At 40.4% G+C, this 20,983-nt stretch overlaps 1 protein-coding gene across 3 annotated transcripts in view; it reads right to left on the minus strand.

Annotated features, from left to right (window-relative positions):
• Window positions 1-13,392: 13,392 nt before the first annotated feature.
• Window positions 13,393-20,983, minus strand: part of ISM1 (isthmin 1) — a 48,325-nt gene continuing 40,734 nt past the window's right edge. For all 3 annotated transcript variants that reach the window (XM_042447168.1, XM_042447169.1, XM_042447167.1), the window contains exons 5-6: window positions 20,348-20,437; window positions 13,393-14,944 (exon numbers count right to left, since the gene is read on the minus strand). In XM_042447168.1, the coding sequence (XP_042303102.1) occupies window positions 14,427-14,944; window positions 20,348-20,437 (608 nt within the window). In that variant the 3' untranslated portion in view covers window positions 13,393-14,426. The remainder of the gene's footprint in view (window positions 14,945-20,347; window positions 20,438-20,983) is intronic.

The following is a 20,983-nucleotide window of genomic DNA, read 5'->3' on the forward strand; positions in this document are numbered from 1 at the left end:
TGTGAGCAAATTTCCACTGGGAAAAAAAAAATATAACCAGATACACTTTTTAAAAAACAGCATCTGCTTCACAAACAGGGGAGCGGGGTGGGAAGAGAGAAGAAATGGGGGGGAGGACAAGTGTAGCAATTTTGCTAAGTAATGAAAAATACCTTCCACATCCACAGCTTCTGCAGTTGTTAACATTTTTTCCTGGCTCTTTCTCACTTCTACTGTACTTTTAAATTCCTGCAAGTGCAACTAAATTTGTCTGGAGACCATCTTGACTATCATCATCTTCATTACTCTGAGTTGGGGTTGCTTGCTACTAGCAGTGAATGTGGCTGGAGCAGAAGGTAGCTGCTCCATACTCCCCTCTCTCTTTTTAACATCACTTTTCTTTCTCTATTTCTGACTGAGCTGTGGAAGGGTTTTAAAGTTAGCAGTGGCAGCTACAGGGGCTCTGGGTTTTAATCTAAACTTTACTTGATCATTAGATCCAATACCTTAGGGCCTGAACAGACAGGCCAAAATAAAGCTGCTTCAGGTCACTTTGGAGGTATGCTGGTTAATGACACAAATAACTTAAGATGCCAGAACCTGTGCCAAGCTGTGTCCTTTCCTTAGGACTGGAGCATGGGTTGGTGCAGCTTCCAGCCTCTTAGGATGCATGCATCATTTAAACGCATACTACCTCCAAAGTGACCTGAAGCAGCTTTATTTTGGCCTGTCTGTTCAGCCTCTTAGATAACTTATTTAATGTTGGGAAAATAACCCTAGTTATGCAAGTTACTATTTGCCAATGGAAATTAAGCTGAATCTCACATGAAATCTATATGCTTCAGGTGTATAGATTGCATGTTAACTAATATCGGCATCAAAGGTAAGAAAAAAATAAATTTTCTGGAGAAACATGTAAAAGGGAGAAGGAGGAAGCTCTTCAGAAAGGTTAATTTGGTTGACAGTCCCCAGAATCCTTCAGCCAGTATGACCGGAAGGCACGCTGCCTAAGGGATTCTGGCAGTGGTAGCCCAAATTTAATTTTTCTGACCCTTGGTATTAATTAACATGCAACCTATACACCTGAAGCATAGAGATTTCATGTTGCCTATTGCATGCATTGGGACCAAAGGTAAAAAAAGTTGGATTTTGGACTATAACTGCTAGAATCCCCCCGGCTCCATGTCTACTGGTCATGCTGGCTGAAGGATTCTGGGAACGGTAGTCCAAAGGTAACGTTTCTGAGGAGCTCCCACCTTTGCCGTCTCTCCCTTTTTCCAGGTGTGGTGTTATCTGCCTACACTCATTTTGAGCAGAGTGACAGATCCAAACACACCTATTTGGAGCAAGTGTAAAAAAAAAGGGAAAACCCCAAACAAATGGTACTTTCTGGGTTGTACAGAAATGTACATTTTGGTGCTGATATTTTAATAAATCAGTTGATGAGATGTGCTAAGAAACACCATGGAAGCAAGTATTCCTCCTGTGGGTTCCCTACCATATTATGAGTCACTTGTTTACTTAAAAGACACGCAGCTGTGTTCCTCCGCTATATGTTTGGAGGCAGAGGAGAGAAAGAGAGAGGAGTGAAGACAAGTGCAGTGAGATTGCTGATGATACAGAACCTGTTTATCATCCCATTATAAGGCCAGGATAATTGACTGAATGTGCAGGCAGGGGAGAGTGGGACGGATGTCACAGTGTTGAGCAGAAAGACATGAATCCAGCTGTGGGCCTCAGTGCTTTCAGGGAGCCTTCTTTTCTCAGTCCCATGGAGGCAGAACTCATGTATATGTACAGATGTAAATACAGTTGTTCTGTTCTCAATTTGCATGGGTTGGGTGCGAGCAGAACATGCATGGTGATCTCATTTCCTTTCCGCCTACGCATGTTAAATCTTGTCTCTGAAAAGGACGTTAATGAATACATTTTAATCTGTTAATGGAGGCGCTAATCAACAATATTCACTTATTTTGTTTATTTCTTGTCACTGAGTGCCTTCAAGTCATTTCCAACTTACGGCAACCCTAAGGCAACCCTATCATGGTTTTTTTCTTGCCAAGATTTGTTCAGAGAGGGGTTTGCCTCTTGGGAGCAACCTGCTATCTTGGTAGCTTCTGATTTGAGGAAAAAGTAGAAAAAAAGGTGTGCCCAGGTACACGAAGAGCAACCAGATAACTATTTGTACTTACATTAGAAACCCTCTGCTGGCTGTGAATTCTCATCATATGCAAGACCAAAATGTGCATAACCCGCCGGTTGAATGTAGTTCACCAAGGCCTCAAACCTGACTTGCTGGAAGGCAACTATGCACCGTTTTGTGTGTGGGGGGATATTGTTCCACTAAATAAGAATTCTACCCCAATGAAATTTTCTTTATTCCCCAAATTTCTGTAACTAGGGGTCCATGAATGCTGTGTGAGTAGGTTGTGTGTAGCACAATGCATGTTTAAATGGCAAAGTGGAATAAATGGTGATTTATCACCTCTGAGAAACTAGCTTTATGAAGATTGCCCATCTGACCACGTTTCACAGACTAATTGTTTATTTTATTGAGGTGAGAGGCCCTCAAAAATAGGAATGCCACGAACTTCCATGCATTTTTGACATCCATTAACTCGGTGAGGCAACAGGTTGTGTAGGTGTGCCATAGACCCTTGCAGGAAATCTGTAGAGCAGGCCTTCCCATTCAGCGAAGTGAGTCAGATGGCAGATGCTAAGGGCAACAACCCCATAGCTGTTCTTCCTGAACTTCCTGGCTTTCATATGATAAGGACCAGCCACAAGGGATATAGAACACTGATCATAGTCCAGCATTGCCTGCACATTTTGCAATCTGATTTCCTGGTGTTACTGTAATTCAAGGCCTTGACAGCTGTAAGTATCCTAGATATCAAGGACTACCTCTGAAATTTGGGAGAGAAGTTTTATTCCTCATTTCTTTGTATGGATCACCAGCAGCAGCAGCAGAAGCAACAACAAAAACAATAGATAGCTTCACAATTGCACATTTATTTATTCATTCATGTAAATATTTCTATCCCACCCTATATCACAAAATCTCAGGGCGGCTTACAAAATGCATTAAAACAAGTTATGCAATTTTAAACAATAACATAATGAAATGAACTAAAACACATTAAACGGTAGTCATAGCAATAGCAAATAAAGAATTAAAAACAGCTTTAAAAGATTTTAATTTTTTTTAAAAAACATTGCGCACTGTATTTGGGATGAGTTCATAAGACCCAAGGCTTTGGTGAAAAACCAAGTTTTAACTTGGTGCCTCAATAACAAAGACAGTGACAATGACAAACTTGGTGTCTCAGTGGCAGAGTGTTGGTGCCAGTTGAGACTCCAGGGGAAGGGCATTCCACAATTGGGGCCTCATAACTGAGAAGGCCTTCTCCCATGTCCCAACACAGTGTATGGATCTTACTGGTGGGACAAGGAGGAGGGCCTCCCAGCAGATCTTAATCCTTAGGCAGGTTCATATTGGGAGAAGCATTCTTTCAAGTATCGAGGTCCCAAGCTGTTTAGGGCTTTAGATGTCACCGCAAGCGCCTTGAATTCAGACCAGAAATATAGTGATATCCACTGCAATTCTTTTAAGACTGGTGCGATACGCTGTCTATATGTGGAATGCCAATCAGCAGCAATGACCAAAGCAACGCTGCTTGGGATGTGCCTTCTGATGCAAAGATATCTCGGCGATCACTACGTTCTCGGACAGAATCCAAATCGTTGATGGTCCAAAACTTCAGCTGGTAACACCTCATAAACTGTGAAAACGAGATGATAATAATAGAAATGTCTGAGAGGAAAGCAAGGAGGAGGGCCAGATCTTTTTTTTTTTAAAGAAAAATGTTACTTTTTTGGACTACAAGCCCTGGAATCTCCCTGCCAATACAATCAGTACTAGTCAAAAAAGGCAACTATTCAAAAACTTGGAGAAGGCCTTCCCAGACAGAAATCAGCTTGGAGACTTCCTTGCTGTCATTCAGCTAGCAAATGTTCTTGTTGAATGGAAACTGTTGCTGATGAGATCCGTATGTTATTTGCTGTTGCCATTGTTTTTAGTTTTTTTTTAAATGATATCCTAACAGTGTTGTTGCTTTAAGAGCTGTTTTGAAAACTTGCACATTGCCTCAAGTGTCTCCAGGCTGTGTGTGCATGTGTTTGTGAGTTATAAATACTATGAATGAAAACCTAAACATATGAAAAAGCCCGCCACAGTTTCTTGAGGCAAAGGCACTGGCTGCTCACACGCCTCTTTCTCCCTGGAAATGTTCCAGTAGATCTGGGGATCTTAATATGACATACATGGGGCACAGGGCTTCAGGGCTCCCATGAACTTAGTGCAAAATGATTTTTAATGCAGGTTTCTTCCTGTTAACTTTCCATTTTTCCTGTCTCTGTGAATTTTAAAGTAGAAATAATGGTTGGCATCCTGTTTAATATTTACGAGATTATAAACTGTATTTACGATCTCATAATTTTGGTGTTTCATACTTATGGTCATTGAGGAACAAATGTGGCTCCCCCCCAAACCCACTTCTTAAGTTAGGGACCCCAAATAAAGGATTTCTGAGATGTTGCAGACTGGCACTGAGAAATTATGAATGAAGCTCTCTCCTGGTTGTGAGACTTTCCAAGTGCCCATCTCAACATGCCCCACATATGGGAGAGAGTTGAAGTTGTTATTTTCCAACACAGTTTGCAGCACCTTGGAAACCTTTCAGTACAGTATACAATATTTGTTTATTGATTAGCCCTTGGGCCGTCTCAAAATACCTCAAAACAGAATAGAGCATTCTATGAGGATCTATAGAAATTCATAGGTATTACAAGGGGCATAGAAATAAAGTAAAATATGTAAAATATAAGTAAAATACAATATAAATACATATGTATACAATACCCTAAAAATACAATGGCTTATAAACACTTATAAACACATTATAAAAATCTAAATAAGAGATATAAAATGAACGGATAAAAGTAAAAATATTAATATTAATATTAAGACCTTCAAGCAGTAGAATGTATAGTAATTACAGTAAGAAATAAAATTAAAATTAAATATAAAATTGATCACCAATCATCAAACTTTAAAACTCTTTGCCACCCCTACAATTCACACCAATCATCCCCACGTATCTAGATCTCAGTTGTATTGCTTTACATAAGAACTGATCTTGACCACTCATAAAGTGTTATATTCTGACATGGGTATTCCAAAACATTGCTTGTTTTAATATAGGGACCAAGATATTGATCTTTTTTCTGCTGGTAAAAATTTCAGTTGAGACACTGCCTAGCTTAAGATAAAGTGCCATCTTTGAGAGAGTGGCATGCAGTGTCCAGGGGAGTCTGGGCAAAAGGCATTTTGGGAAAAGAGAGCAGTGGCTGTGACCAATATGAAAACATAAGAGGAGCAAGGTGTAATGTACACCCACAACAAGACATAGCCGTGTTAGTCTGGAAAATCAGTGTGCAAAGTGATCTTGTATCACCTTTGAGACTAACTGAAAAAGAGGAGTTGGTAGCATGAGTTCTCGTAGACTACTTCCTCAGATGCATACAAAAGCTCATGCTGAGAACGTCTATCTTTCAGTTTGTCTTAAATGTGCTTTAAGATCCCTTTGTATACAAAAATATGAATCTGATTGTTCTGAATGATATGTATAATGAGGCTTAGCAATCATGCATAGCTGGTCTAAGTACCCTGAAGGCACCAGATCCTGTGTGATCTCAGAAACAAAACAGGGTCAGAGCTGGTTAGAAGTTGGATGGTAGACCAACAGGGAATATCAGGTGATATAGGCTATATTAACAGGAAAGCAATGGCAAATCTCATCTGACTATTCCTTGCTTAAGAAAACCATAGGAAATGCATGATGCTGCCATAAGTTGTCAGGCAACAAGAAGGCACTTAATACTACCACTGCTACTATAACCATAGAATATTAAAAATCACTTGCCTTTTGCCTGAGAGTATGGAAAGCTGGATTCAGGACCAGCGTATCAATCAGCTTTAAGAGTGAGGGACTATTGATCTAACTGTGTACAAACCCCAAACACTTGGTAGTTGGTAGCAGCTATCTGCCAAGACTAAGCAAATACTACCCTGAGCATTACAAGATAGGGACATCTGAGGATATTAAGATAAAAACTGAAGAAGGCAGAGAGGTCAAGGTTGAGGTATTTTCTAGACTTACAGTCTTCATTCCAAGGCTTTTTGCACTGCACCAAATTTCTTACTGAATAGTGTAGGATAACATGCAGCTGGTATGTTTTGGCAGAGGAATGTGTGTGATGGACCTATTCCAAAATGCTGCACGAATAACGAACAGCATTATTCATATTCATATTATTCATGGATAATGAAAAGTAGAATCAGTAGGTTAGATTCAAACTTGTCCTTCTGTGAACACAGAATCATTGTGTTGCCATTGAAGCCAACCACTCCCCAGTTCAGAAATTAGGTTAGAATATTCCCAGCAGGTCATCCAGCCTTCAGGGAACCGTCTAATTAAAAAGATTGTATGTACAGTGCTGTGTAAATTTACAGTGCTTTATAAATAAAGGTTAATAATAATAATGTCCAGAGAAAGAGACCCTGCCACCTTTCTAGGTAATTGGTTCCATTGCTGAACTGTTCTTAACATCAAGAAGTTCCTTCCAATGTTAGGAAATTTACATGGAAATATGGAAACTTGATAGTGGAATTTGAGGGGTTTAGGGGATGATATTTACCTCTCCAAAGAGTAGATCATGGAAAGCTGGACTGAGGTTTGAGGGAGACACAGAGCATACATGGAGCACATCCTGGGACACCTGTATGCACACTGTGTACAGGGAGGTGTGTATGAAGAGGGTAGGTTTTGAGACCAATATTTATACCTGATAGCTAGTCTCTGGGGGTGTGCTTGATGGTCTCTAGCATTGTAACAAAGACCTGATGGCTTTCCCAGGAATCGACTACAGGATTCTGGGCTGGTTGATGGTTTAACTTTGGAGTTGCAAAAACAGTGATTGGATCAGGACAAACCCAAGATGAATGGGCTGGATGAAGTGGCTGGCACCATGACAGGGGGCAGCAGAGAGGTTGGCTTATTGCTTTGGATGCAAGGCGATCCTTTGCCTCATGGTGCAAGTGGCAATGCAGAGACTTGGGGGAAAGAGCAATTGGGACACCCATTTAGCTCTGATGGTATTGTTACCTGGATCGTCCACATACTTCAAGGCTTTCTCCTTTTCTCCTGCGAATCTGACTTAGTGTTCCTAAAGGGCAATGTGACCTCCCAAGAATATACTGGCTCCATATATGAAATATAAAAATATGGAGACTTCAAATACGCTGTGGAATATGAAGGTGTGCTAACAATGCTTCTTATTTTCCTTCCTGACCTAACTCCAATTTATGTCCTTCCTAAAAGGCAACACCCAGAAATGAATGCAGTACTACAAATAAGGCCTGACTAGTGCAGAATGTAGTGGGGCTATTACTTCCCTTGACTTGGAATACATGATTCTATTAGTTTTCAAAGAAGTAGCTGTTTTAGTTTCCTCCAGCAAAAAGAAGGAGAAAGGAAGGGGAGAGAGAAAAGGGAACCTAGCTGCACCTTTATGGCTAATTGTTCTTTATTTTCGTATGGACTTTTGTGGATACAAACCCACTTGTTCAGATGCAGTATAGTTCAGTGACAATAAATACTCAAGTATAAAGCATGTTTACAGAGTTGTGGGAATGGGATGGCATGTCATAGGAATCAGAAGGATGCAAAACATGACCCTTGTCCTAAATTTTTAAAGGGCTGCATGAATATGAATATTCATGAGTATTCCGAGAAATATCCTCAGTCTGTTTGCTGAAATAGTAGTGAAAATCTTATAATCATTGTTTAATGATGAAAACAGGTCTATAACTGTTAACGTGTTATCAGTGTCCTCTTTCTGTATCACTGTAATGCAGGCATTTCCCCAAGAATCTAGAATTCATCCTTTTCCTAATAGACTATCGCAAACCATCTTGAATGGTTGAAGTAATTCATGTTTGAATTTCTTACAATATGCTGCAGTTGGTCCAACTGGATGTGGGACTTTTCCAACTTTGATCTTTTAAATTGCTTCAATAAACTTCATTGTTGTCCACTTAAACTTTGATTTTGTTCCAGGCATAATTTATCCAATTGGAGACTATTCAGATAATCCTCCATATCTAGGACTATTTCATTGCCCTTTGCATACAGACTTCTGTAATAGTCCTCCAAAGCATTTAGTATCTTTGTATTGTTTATTGAGAACTTCAATAAAAACACTCTTAGAAAAAAATTAATTTGGGGGCATGCCCCAGGTTAAAAATGAATTGTGAGAATACAAAATGGTTGAGTAAAAATATGACTCTGAAGCTGAGAGAGTGCGACTTGCAATAACTTAATATTTTGTTGAATCTCTTTATCAAATTTCTCCTTAAGCTTCCGCTCTAGGGTTTTAAAGGATAAAGCAACTGAAGGTATTTTGAAAGATCAGAAACCATTTATGGATTTTTTGAGTAACGAGAACATAAACTATACAATAAATTGTGTTTATTAACAGCCCTAGTAGAATTATTTAGTTGGATCTGCAATAGTAGAATATTTTCTACTTTTTGGTTTCTCTTTTTCAATCGTTACAGCTTATATGGGGGGGGGGGTTCAGAGATCTTTTAGCTAATGTTTTAGTTTAGTGTGTTAGTACTATGTATTAGAGTTTTAAAATGTTAGGTTAGGGTGGATACAAACGGGCAGCTCTATGCCGCCTGTTTTCGCCCCTCATCGGTTCTAAACGTGTGGATGGGGGCATGGCAAGATGGTGCATGGGCGCCGAAAGTAGGACTAGGTGTGTATGGACACCCAGCCCTAGGGAGCCCTGAAATCGGCCCCAGGCCAGCGCAAAGCGCCAGTCTGTACCAGACCTTTGTTAGTATTAGTTACATATACAAATGTGTATATACATTTTCCCCTCTTTCTTTTAAAAACGTTTTCCTCCTTCACATTTCAGTATTTAGCACTTTCCTGAGAACTTTTACCACTTTTCTGCTTTTGTTAAAATTTTAATGAAGTGGTTTTTTTAAAAGGTAATTTAGATGAGCCCAATAATGTTTCTGGGATTTTTTTTAACTACAACTTTTTATTTCATGTCTTTTTCGGGATCTGGCTTTACCATAGAGATGAATGGTCTAGAACCTACGTATATAGAAGATATACAGTGGTACCTCGGGATACGAAATACCCAGGTTACGAAATTTCCGGGATACGAAAAAATCCCATTGGAAATAATTGTTCCGGGTTACGAATTTATTTCGGGTTACGAAAAAAATTTTTGGTGCTTTTCGGCGCTTTTTCGCACGAAACGCGGCTTTTCCCCATTAGCGCCTATGGCAATTCGGCTTACGAAGGCTTTTCGGGTTACGAAAGCGGCCGCGGAACGAATTAATTTCGTAACCCGAGGGAGCAGTGTACAGTAAAGTTCTGTCATGGCAGAACTACAATATATCTTCACCTTCACCTTGCAGGCCCCTGCTTATCCATAGCCGTTTTGAGGCTCCTGGAGAGCAAGGGATGGCTGAAGATGTTATACTAGGAAGATAGAGAATTCCAACTTCCACAATGATTCAAATGAAGCCATACACAGATATAAATTGGTCTTAGGCCCAGATATTACTTAATAGGATGCCAACTGAATATTGCCATATGGAATGAACGCGGGAGCTTTGGGAGCTATTCTTTAGAAATAATTAATTCGTTACTTGTTACAGTGTTTAAAAAGCAATGTGTTGTTCTTGTAATTTGTTAAGCAGCAACTCAGTGCATTACTTGTGTTGCTCATTGGGTTTCTTTTTTTTTGTTACTTTTGGTAGGAGGAAATTGGGATTGATGAGAGACTAAGGCGCAAATCAGATTTTGTCTAAATGTGGGAAAGTATTCCTTATTATGCCAGAAATGAAACTTCATTCCCACTTCTGAAACTCATTACAGTGGTGCCTCGGGTTACGAAATTAATTCGTTCCGTGGCACCGTTCGTAACCCGAAAAGCCTTCGTAAGCCGAATTGCCATAGGCGCTAATGGGGAAAAGCCGCGATTCCGTGCGAAAAAGCCGAAAAAAGCACCAAAAGTTTTTTCGTAACCCGAAAAAACATTCGTAACCCGAAACAATAATTCCCTATGGGATTTTTTCGTATCCCGAAAATTTCGTAACCTGGGTATTTCGTATCCCGAGGTACCACTGTACTACCTTATGACCAAAAAAGTAGCTCCAGTTCAGGTTTCATCACACTGCAGCTGAGTAGGCCTCATCTATGCTTGAAAGTGTGTGTGTGTATATGTATTGGTGCCTCTGCCCGGAACAAATATAACCCGTTTTCTCTTTCTGACTCTAGTTGCTGTTTTCCCATCGTTCGTGGCTGGGGACTAAGCTGGAAGGGTCATTTGGCCTTTTAGGCTCAGATCACCATCCAGTGTCCATTATTTGGCAATTCCTAAGGTGACCCTTGAGCTGAAGATCCTGGTCACATAATCTTGCCATTCTTTCGCACACACACCACTCGTGTCTCCAAAGTATAAAGCATGGGATGTTATGATTTTTTGACCTCTGATTAGGTACATTCCATGTTTTGTTAAGAAAGATTTTCATTACATTGTACTCAGAGAGACACATCATTACTTACACAACTCAGTCCCAGCCACCAATGTCTTCCTCCAAGCTACGGCCAGAAGTAAAATTGGACCACGTTCTGTCAAAGTTGTCAATGGGATACTGAATCTAACAGGCTATAAAAACCACCTCCACCACCCCCCAAGTAAAAACAATAACAGAAATATTATTTTAGAATGCTATTACTGAAGACCACAGAGGGAGAAATATTTTTCCTTGCGATCTGTTCCAGGGCTGGTTTGCTGGGAAACGCTGTAGTAATCCTAAAAACATATTGTTGTGGTCTGCCAAAGCGTTCCTAGTTTTGGCAGGTCAGAAGCAATGAGATTTTAATAAATGAGGTGAGAGGCGAACTCTGAAATAATTCCCTCCTTTCACCTTGACAAATCTTGTTGCAATCATCTGGGTTAACAGCGTGTTCCTTTAGACTTCACGATGGAAGTTGCATTTGGATTCTGCCTCTTACATCCTCCTGCTTCCAAAAATATAAAGCCAAGACGTTAGTTCTGTCCTCAGTCGCTGGCGAAGCACTGGATCACAGAGATCATTAGCAGGTCCCATAACTCTTTAGACCACTTTATGCCAAGACGTTGTGGGTGGGTGGTCTCAGAGGTAGCCCTGCTCCATCTCTCTGGCATTCTCCCTTCACCTGCTCTGGCTTTCCTCAATGAACTACAGGCACCCTCCCCTTTCTATCTCACCCTGTAGTGCACTGTAACCTCCACTTAATGAGAATGCAAGCTAGCAGATGTTTGAGCATGGCTTTATTTGTGCATTTGCTTTGGATTTATGCGCCATTTCTCTGTGGACATGTTTGTACCTTCCAGTAAACTCTTTTTCCTTGCACAGTTAATTCTGCAGATTCATGTTTACTAAAGCTTAATAAATACACTACAAAAATAATGCTGTTAAGTTTAAAAAAATTAGAACTCCCCATCCTTTCATTGATAGAAGCTTATAAAAGAACACATTTTCCTTTGAATAACGATGTGCATTTTTATGGCATATTGGCTCAATGCGAATGATTAGTAATACAGGCATCTATTAAAAAAAAACAATCCACATCTGTACAGCCCGTTCTTTCTGAACTGGAGCGTGTGCACACAATATGGGGATCACAACAAGCAAATTTTGAATCAGGGATGGGGAATGTGTAGCTCCTCACATGTTGTTGGACTGCAACTCCCCTCATCTTTTGCCATTGGATCTGCTGGCTGGGGCTGATGGAAGCTATTGGTTGTAATTCTACATGGCTCAGTGTAGCATGGTAGTTGTTCATGCAGAACTATGCTATGCTGAGCCATTAACCATCCCTGGACCCACTGACTCCCCCCGCCCCCCAAACTCATGGCTATTCATGGAAGGGGAATGCAGAAACATCTATGTCCCTGTAACCAGATGCAAAGCAGTTACACCATCCACTGAACTCCATCAAAGTCCTCCAGTGGTCTTAGCAGCCGATGTAATTTTGCATGTGGCTATGAGGACATAACTAGACACTTCTGCAACAACCTTGCCCTGCTCTCCACTGCACATAGAAGAGCAGGTTGACTTTATGGTCGGTCAGGCAGGAGCTTTACCTACTCCAGTTGAAGGATGAGAATACTAATTCTGCCACAAGCAATATTAGAAAAGGACAACCATAAGGTTAACTTAAACCTGCTTATGACACTAACAGGATCCAAAACATTTTCTCCCTTCAACTGTATAGATCACTGTATGAGCACGTATTATGTACCAGGAATCTAAATCAGAAAATGAGCCAACATACCCAATCCCAAGGGTTGTACACAGGTAATCTGGACTTGGGAAAGTATCAACACCAGTCATAAGTGAATCAGTCCCTTGACTAAATACGCAAACCCACCTTTAATGCAGAAAAAAAAAACTTTTGATACATTCCCAGTTAACTAGTCTATTTTTGTAGTTGTTCTGTGACTGCTGATTCTGAAGATAATGGCCATGCTTTTGCTTTGTGTGTAACAGATATGCCTGTTTCAACCTCCTTAATTACAAAAGGCTATTGCAGACATCACGCAGAAGCCAAAATCCTGTTCAGCAGCTGGAAGGGTTGTGTGCAAATCTCTGCTTGTGTTCTTCTGCATGTCCTGTGCTGGACCAATGGGCTTCTGGCTGTGCAACCCAGCATGAAGGCACAGGAGCATTCCTCCATGGCCAGTTAGTATCTGGGAGAGGGCAAGCAAATAGGAACCACCATTGGCCTGGTTGTGGCACAAAATAATAAAAACAATTATTACTGGAGGGGGGGGGTATGTGGAGCAAAGCAAGTGCCTTTGTAGCTAGCTCCATACCAAGATGAACTGCAAACCAAATGCAAGTTCAAAAACAAAGCAAAGCAAGGAATAAAGCATGGTTTTGCTTTACCTATTGTGTCTTTGGAGTTTATCACACGGGAGGAATTTCTCTTAATTTTGAATGAAAAGAAAGTGGGGCATTCACTTAAAGTTGGTAGTTTAGCGAAATTACATGAATGCTCATTGCATTCGAACTGGCTTCCCATTGCCCCAAAATAGCATGCCATTGCCTGAATTTGCGTGTGGTAGTCTATCACACAATAACGTGAAACCCCATGATTGCGTTCAGATTGCCATTGGTTTATACTTCCAATTTCCCTTGTCTGATAAAACTCCTTTGTTGTTAGCTGCTTTCAAGATAACATTGCCTTATGGCAACTCTACAAATGAGAGACCTCCAAGTCACCCCATCATCAGCAGTCCTGCTCAGGTCTTGCCGACTCAGGGCTGTGGTTTTCTTGATTAATACAGTCTTCCTTTTTTCCTACTGCCCTCCACCTTACCAAGTGTTATCAGTTCTGCTCTGTCCCTTAACAGGTTCCCCTGCTTCCCTTCTTAAATATGTCTTAAGTATTTTCATTGATAAAGCTGTAAAGAAATTATGCTTCACCATTGCATTTGTAGTAAGTAATTCATGTAAAGGAATTGTTTCCTAATGTTCTCTTTTCTCCTTGGCCATGATTAACCAGACTATCCAGGTGGTGCTCCTGCACTTTCTAGAATAATAGGCTTTTAAAATGTCAAAGGCACTCTTACTCATTACGAATTATTGTTGCCATTGTTTTTGACTCACTGAAATTAATCACAAACATGAGTCTCTGATATAAATTGAAACCTGACTTCCTACAAAGGCACAATTTGGTTTGATGTAGCTTTGCTGTCCATGCTGCAGTAGAGTTTGTTTTCGCTCTTGAACAAAGAATCCAGTACCATCACAAGCAGTCTTGAAATCACATAACACTTAGGTGATAATCCAACCAGGTAGTCTTTCCACTAGGAAATGTCCCTTCTAAATGAGCAGGTTTGCATCAGAGGATCCGAGTCATTGAGTTGTAATTTTTTTAGCCACCAAAAAACTAGGCTTTCTGTACAAAATGCAGTGGGAGTCAGATTTAACAACTGCCACAGATAAACTATCAAAACCGAGTTCTTTACTCCGCATGGTTTTTAAAGATAAAACATTGGTGCAGAATGCAAGCCACTGTATAAATGTCTATCAAGACAATTTCATATCTGTTTACACCGTTTGCCATTTGTATATGTATACATAAATAACACAAGCTTATGAAAAAAACATGTATAATATACAGCTATACAGAATGAGTGGGAAGGGGGAGAAACTCCATTTGCCAAGAGTTTATTTGATTCTGTGTCCTGTCAACCAACCACCTATGTTCTGAAAGAGGTTGGCTCCTTTATTCCCCCCCTCCCCTTCAGTACTCCCTTGCTTCTTGAAACTGTCTGTAATAATCCTCGTCTGAAGGATTTTCTGTACATTTCTGGCCATTATTGGGTGGACGAACCTCATTGTATCTGCTCCAGTCCCCTTTGCAGATGATCCAGGGCAAAATGTCCACTTTGTAATGGAGTTCTGCTGAGAACTCTATGCTGATCAGATTGGGTGTACCCGCTCCTTTGCCCCTTGTAATAAGCTGCATGCTGTCATCATAGCAGCAATGCTGTGCTGCCAGTGTAGTACTCTCCAAGGACAGCATGGACCGGATACAGTAGCGAGCAGTAGGCTTATAGATCTCCAGTTTCTCCTTTGGCCCACTTGCGTCTTTCCAACGAAAGTTCTTCCGCTTCAGCCGGTCATAGATATCTGCAGTGCTGTAGGCTACCTCTGTGGGGTATGCGCAAGGACAAGCAGGAAGGTCATTGACCACTTTGTGCATATACTTCTTCAAGAATTCGCTTTTACAGCTCATCCACCTTTCACAGCTGTCAGTATCTGAGGGCAGGGAGAAGAGAAAAATAGCAAAATGAAAACTTATTGCCCTGAAATTCCAAATGTATGTCACAGACTGTGATCCTATATGATTGAATGTACCATTAAGATTTGGGTGTGCAGGATTCTGCCCTGGCACCCCAGTACCACTTCCAGGACTCACTATGTTGCTGTGACAGCTGCACCCGATGACCGTTCTGTTGCTATGATCCCATAGCTAGATGCAAAACAAGGACGTCTTTTTCCATGGGGGGCTTCTCAGAGGTCTCAGTAGATAATATCATCAGTCTGCAACTGGTAATAGGAACATAGCCAAATGCTGCTCTGATTCTCCCCGCTCCCCACCTGCAATGGAATAGGGGTGTGTGTGTATGAGGTGGCTTTCATCATTGTGGAGGGAGGAACAGAATACCAACCTCTACAATTATCAAATAATAAAATATAATAGTGGAACTCTGCTTGTGTATGTTGTTAATAGGATGGTAGCCTTAGGCCTCAACACACTCTAGGTGTGCAGATAAACTATACAACACTGATCCACATATATACCTGCCTCTGGCTACTTTAAAGCCCATGATACCACCCTGTATAGCTATTCCCTTGCTTCACAGTGAGCAAACAGGCTTGGAGAATCAGCTGGCCACATTCCTAGAGTCAGATTAGAGCTATGTTGAGACCTCTGCATGAGCCCTGTTGGATCTCAGTGTTCATGTCATCATTTTGCATCTGGCTATGGGGATGTACCAAGATGCTTCTTTGAGCTTGCCTGCTTACTGATAAGCATGGAATAGCTGTGTGAAGGACTTTAGGGGATTTTCAATAAGTGTGGGGTGGAGGACTTGAGCACTGCAGAGGGAGGAAAGGAATACCAACTCCTGCCCCACCCCAAAAAGGACATTCACCAAAAGGGAAACTTACACTTATGGAACAGAATTCCAGCCCACCTATGTTTCAAAACATAGTTAGGTTTTTTGACAACAGTCCTCTTCAGACACTTAACATTTAATCAGTTTCCCCATGCAAGGAATGGGATAAGCAGAGTGATTCTGCCCCCCTCCCCCCCAGCGTGAATCAAGCTGTTCCAAGATCATTTGTAACAGATGTGTTCCAGTGCCACAAAACAGTTTTACTGCCAAGGTGTTTGACACATTTTCCTCCCTGAAAGTCCTCAGCTGATAAGAAGACAAATTCTAACACAGTCTACAGCTGTGCCGAACTTAAAACAGGTGTACTGTAGTTCAGGATCACCATAAACACGAGCATTATTTGTTTTGTTTTTTTGTTTCATTAGTCTTTGGCTGAACACTTTGTGATGGCCTCTTCCAAACAGCTGCATTTAAATGTTGAAATGATAACCTTTTCACTGACGGTATTGAAAGAGTTCTTTATAACTGAAGCCATAAGTGATTCACATTCCAGACCTGAAATATGTGTGGAGACAGCAAGATATCTGTGAGAATCAGGATGTCCTACTAGCAGGATACCCATGAATAATGAGGTGGGAAATAGATGTAGGAAATGCACATCTACAGTAAAGAACACAATTCAAACCTTTGTGCGGTTTTCAGAAAAATGTGTGGCTTTGCAATGCTATGGATTAAAAGAGATTAGAAGAGAGTGACACAGAATTCAGGTAATGAAATACAGCCCCTGCCTTCTGCAAATGTGTATTCAACCAACATGCTCCATAAGCTTTCTTACAATGATTCAAGAAGCCAACACAACCAGAAAAAGAGCCAAGATCTTGGTCTTTATAACGCAGCCATAGAAGTGTACATACTGTTAACTTGGGGCTGCACTTGAAGATGACTCAGAAACTGCAACTAGTGCAAAATGCAGCAGCTTAATTGCTTGCTGGAATTTCATTTAGCTATATAGCCCCTGTTCTGTCACAATTGCATTGGCTGCCAATATGTTTACTTTCTGAATTTAAGGTGCTAGCAATATTTAAAGCTCTAAATGGTTTGGGACCTCGATACTTGAGGAAGTGACCCCTCTCTGTCTATATGTCTGTCCAAGAATTGAGACCTGTTGGAGGTGTCCTCCTCTGTGTCCCATCAGTAGGGGGAAATCATTGTGGGAGTGCAGTGGCACTCCGGTCGTGGAATTATCTCCTTTTAGAGGCCCAGTTGGCACAATGTTAGAGCCATTTCAGTGCCAAATTTAAACCTGGCTTTTCATTAAAGCTTTTGAGTCAAGTTGATCTCATCCAAGCTGTCTAATAATGTTTTATGATTATATTATTCAAGATTATTTCAACTGGTTTTAAATTGTTTCCAAATGAAGAAATTTTTCAATATATTTTCAATCTTTTAAAAATTTTGTAATTACAGTATTTGTTTTGAGTTGATTTTATTTATTTATTTTACCTTTTTGATTCAATAAATAAGCCATAAATATCAAACATATACCCTAGAATTTTCCATTACTTCTTTACAAGAAAAAAAATTCTGAGGAAAAGAAATATTAATGCTCAAATATTATTACACTGTCTTATGTTCAAAATACACTGCAGAAATAATCCAGTTTGAGACTGCTTTAACTGCCTTGGCTTAGTGATAGGGAATCCTAGGAACGGTAGTTTATTGTGACACCAGAGCTTTCTGACAGAGAAGGCTAAAAATCTCACAAAACTACAGTTCCCAGAATTTCCCAGCATTGAGCCAGGGCAGTTAAAGCGGTCTCAAACTTGAGTATTTCTGTAGTATGTTTTGGAACTTATTTGTTCATTTATGTCTTATTAAACTTATTTAGTTTATATCAAACCTTATAAATATTTAGATATGATTAAGGGTAAATTACTTCATTCTTGCTTTTGTTGTTGATTTCATATTCACGGAAAGATTCTTCATTATTTTATGTTTCTAAGATCATCTGTTGCATATTCTACCTATGTATTCCCATTTTTCGCTATAAAGATTAGTCTCTCCAAACTCTTCTGTTTGTTACCAAGTCAAATAAATCTTACATGGTTCATCACTGACCTCATACTGTGGGTTATTCTAACTCTAAGTCCCTTGTAAATTTAATTTTCTCTTTTTAAATTACAGAATTATAGGATGTTACTCAGACCTGATTTTAATGTCCTGAGTTCTTCGGATAAAGGGCAGGATATAAATAAATAAATAAATAAATAAATAAAAATCCTTTTGCTAGTTTTAACTACAGTAGAGTCATTCAATCAACTGGATTTACTTACATGTTGACTCATTATTCAATAGCAGGTTCAGTGGCTCTGCTCAAGCTGGGACCAAATTTACTTGAAGCTGGGAGAAGAAAAAGGTTTGGCAAGTGCATTTATACTAATGGTCTTAGAGGATGAAGGTGAAAGGTGGTCAGTGAAGAGGAAAGATTATGGTGGCCAGCCAGCAGCAATATAAGGTAACTGGAGAAGGTGGGATGGCACTGTGCCCAGGCATCCTCCAGCAACTGACGGTGAAGACTGCCAAAACTGCTGCATGAAGAAGTAATGGATACCTCCTTACACAATGTAAGCATAGGATGTTACCTAGCATAAGCCCCTCTTACGCCAGCATTAAGTCACCAAGAGGATTCTGAAGTACTAGAAGTTTCCCTTTGGAAGAAAATCACTCCCACATTGTGGATCAGGCCCTGACTCAGTATTTTTGTCCAGGGATTGCATTTCTTTTTACTACACTTTGCCTCAGCCTCTTGGAGCTGAGGGATTAAGGGAAAACTCTCCAGATGTCAGTCCTAAACCTGGGTGCCCACATTTTGGTGGTTGTCAGGAGTGCATTTGTACCAGAGGCTACTGTACTAACTCCTGGAGATTAAAATCTGTCCATTCCTGGAGAGAAGGGTTCTGATCAGAATAGCACATCATGCCTTTGTGACATCCCATCTGGATAACTGTGACAGGCTCTATGTGGGGCTGCCTTTGAAACTGCTTGTAATCTTTAGATAGACTAGGATGCTGAGGCAAGACTGCTGACTATGCCTGGTTGGAGGGAACACATGATCCTATTGTCACAACAGTGTCATTAACAACTGGTCTTTTTACAGGAACAATTCATAGTGCTGGTTATGACCTATGACTATGCAACTTGAGTCTAGGTTTTTTGAAAGACTATATTCTTCTGCATAAACCCGCCTCGGTTTTAAGATCTTTGAAGGAATCTGTTAGCTATACCACCAATGGAAGGACTTTTCTTGAGAACAAGAGAAGGCCTTCTTAGTGGCTGCTCCCTTGGGCTCTGGAACTCCCTGCCAAGACAAGGCCTCCAAGTCAACCCTAAGGCAAAGCCATCATAGGGTTTTCTTGACATGTTTCTTTAGAGGGGGTTTGCCATGTGAGAGGCAGGCTAGCCTTTCTACTATAAGGGAAAACCATTTTTTATTAGTCTCTCACACTCAAGCTTTCTTTTGGCTAGAGGGCCGTGTTTAACTATTTGGGCAGTATTTATATCTTTTTATTGCTGTATTTTTATTTCTTTTATTTTTAATGGATCAGTTTGCATGTTTTAACTGAGGGTTGGAACAGTTATAACTTTGGCAGCTATAAATGTGTAACCCTGAGTTATGTACTCATGGCTGTTATATATTTGTGATCCCTCTATAGCCTCTACTTTAGGAACACAGCGCCCACTGGCTTTTTCCCAGTTATCAATCTCTTTGATAAATGTATATTATGCAATTTTTTAAAAAAAGGCTTATGGGGTGGCTAACAATACAGATGAATTCAAAATCTCATCTGGAATCCTATGGGATTTATGTATGCATAAGCACCACAGTTACAGTGCTATGCACTGAATCCTATTTCAACCCCCCCCCCCCATTTACTAGACAGAAGCTGCTGTGATCAATGAAGTTGGTTCCCACTGACATTTATATCCTCCCCAGGAAAAGCAATCTTTGGCACAAGGGGGAAATGCTATATGGACTCAGATTCTGCCTGCTGCACTGGAGATCACTCACATGAGGAGGTGGGAAAGGCAGTCAGCTGCTTCCTGAGCGATGGGTACAGACCCCCAGTGAGCACAACTGCTGCCTGGTAAGTGGGGATTGGGGTGGGCTGTTAGGTTTCACTGCAAAACACCATAACCATGATGCTTATTCATATGTAAATCCCATTCAGGATTCCAGATGAGATTTTGAATTCGCTTGTTATCAGTCACCTCATAAGCCTTTTTTATTTATATGATATAAATTTATTATGCAGATCAACTGGGGGAAGGCTGGTGGACACTGTATTCCCAGCTTCCTTAAAAATCACAGAATGTAGCCTGGAAGGATTTGACAGCTCGCTCTCACCCCTGGAAATGTCCCACGTCTCTTCATGGAGAGTTGTTTTCCTTTTGCTGTTTAAACAGACCTCTGCCAGCCATTTGATACTTGCCCATCCAATATAGTTTTGAAAAAGGACCTTTTCTGCTTCTGACTACTTACCGACTTCAAAGAGTTTTGTAGCATTGAATTCCTCACTCCCTGCAAGCAAACTCACTTCTGTGGCTGCTGTCCTGAAGGTGTCTTCGATCCCTAAAGAAAGCAGTTTTTTTCCTTAATAGGAAATAATGAAAAGGCGAAAGAAATAGTGTGCTTGCATCAGTATCCCAGCAGGGTTAGCTCCTCTCATAACATTTATGCTCTTTAAATTCTTGCATTTGCTCAGAGGGAGAGACGGAATGTACAAGAGAATGACTTACATCTGGATCCCAACAAAAATGTGTAATTCAACACATAATAAAAAGCAATGACAAGTTTCATCTCATCCACCCACATGGCTTCTTTTCCTTTATGTATTTAAAGTGGACTAGATATGGACACACAATTTAAACACGCCTTTGTGATGTTTTAAGAAATATTCAAATGTTCAGGCTTCATTGGCCATCACAGAAACCATAGGAACTTCAACATCTAAAAAACTAAGTAGAAGGAGATTCCCCCCCAACCATTCATTATTTTCATGCTTTGCAGTGCCAGCAAGTGAATGCTGAGTATAGAGTTTCTAACTGCTACACTAGCAGATTTTTTATTATATTTTTATAAAAAACAGGATGTACTACTGCTATTACAGGATTATTA

The sequence above is a fragment of the Sceloporus undulatus genome, chromosome 1 (genome assembly GCF_019175285.1).
Source record: "Sceloporus undulatus isolate JIND9_A2432 ecotype Alabama chromosome 1, SceUnd_v1.1, whole genome shotgun sequence".
Classification (NCBI taxonomy): Eukaryota; Metazoa; Chordata; class Lepidosauria; order Squamata; family Phrynosomatidae; genus Sceloporus; species Sceloporus undulatus.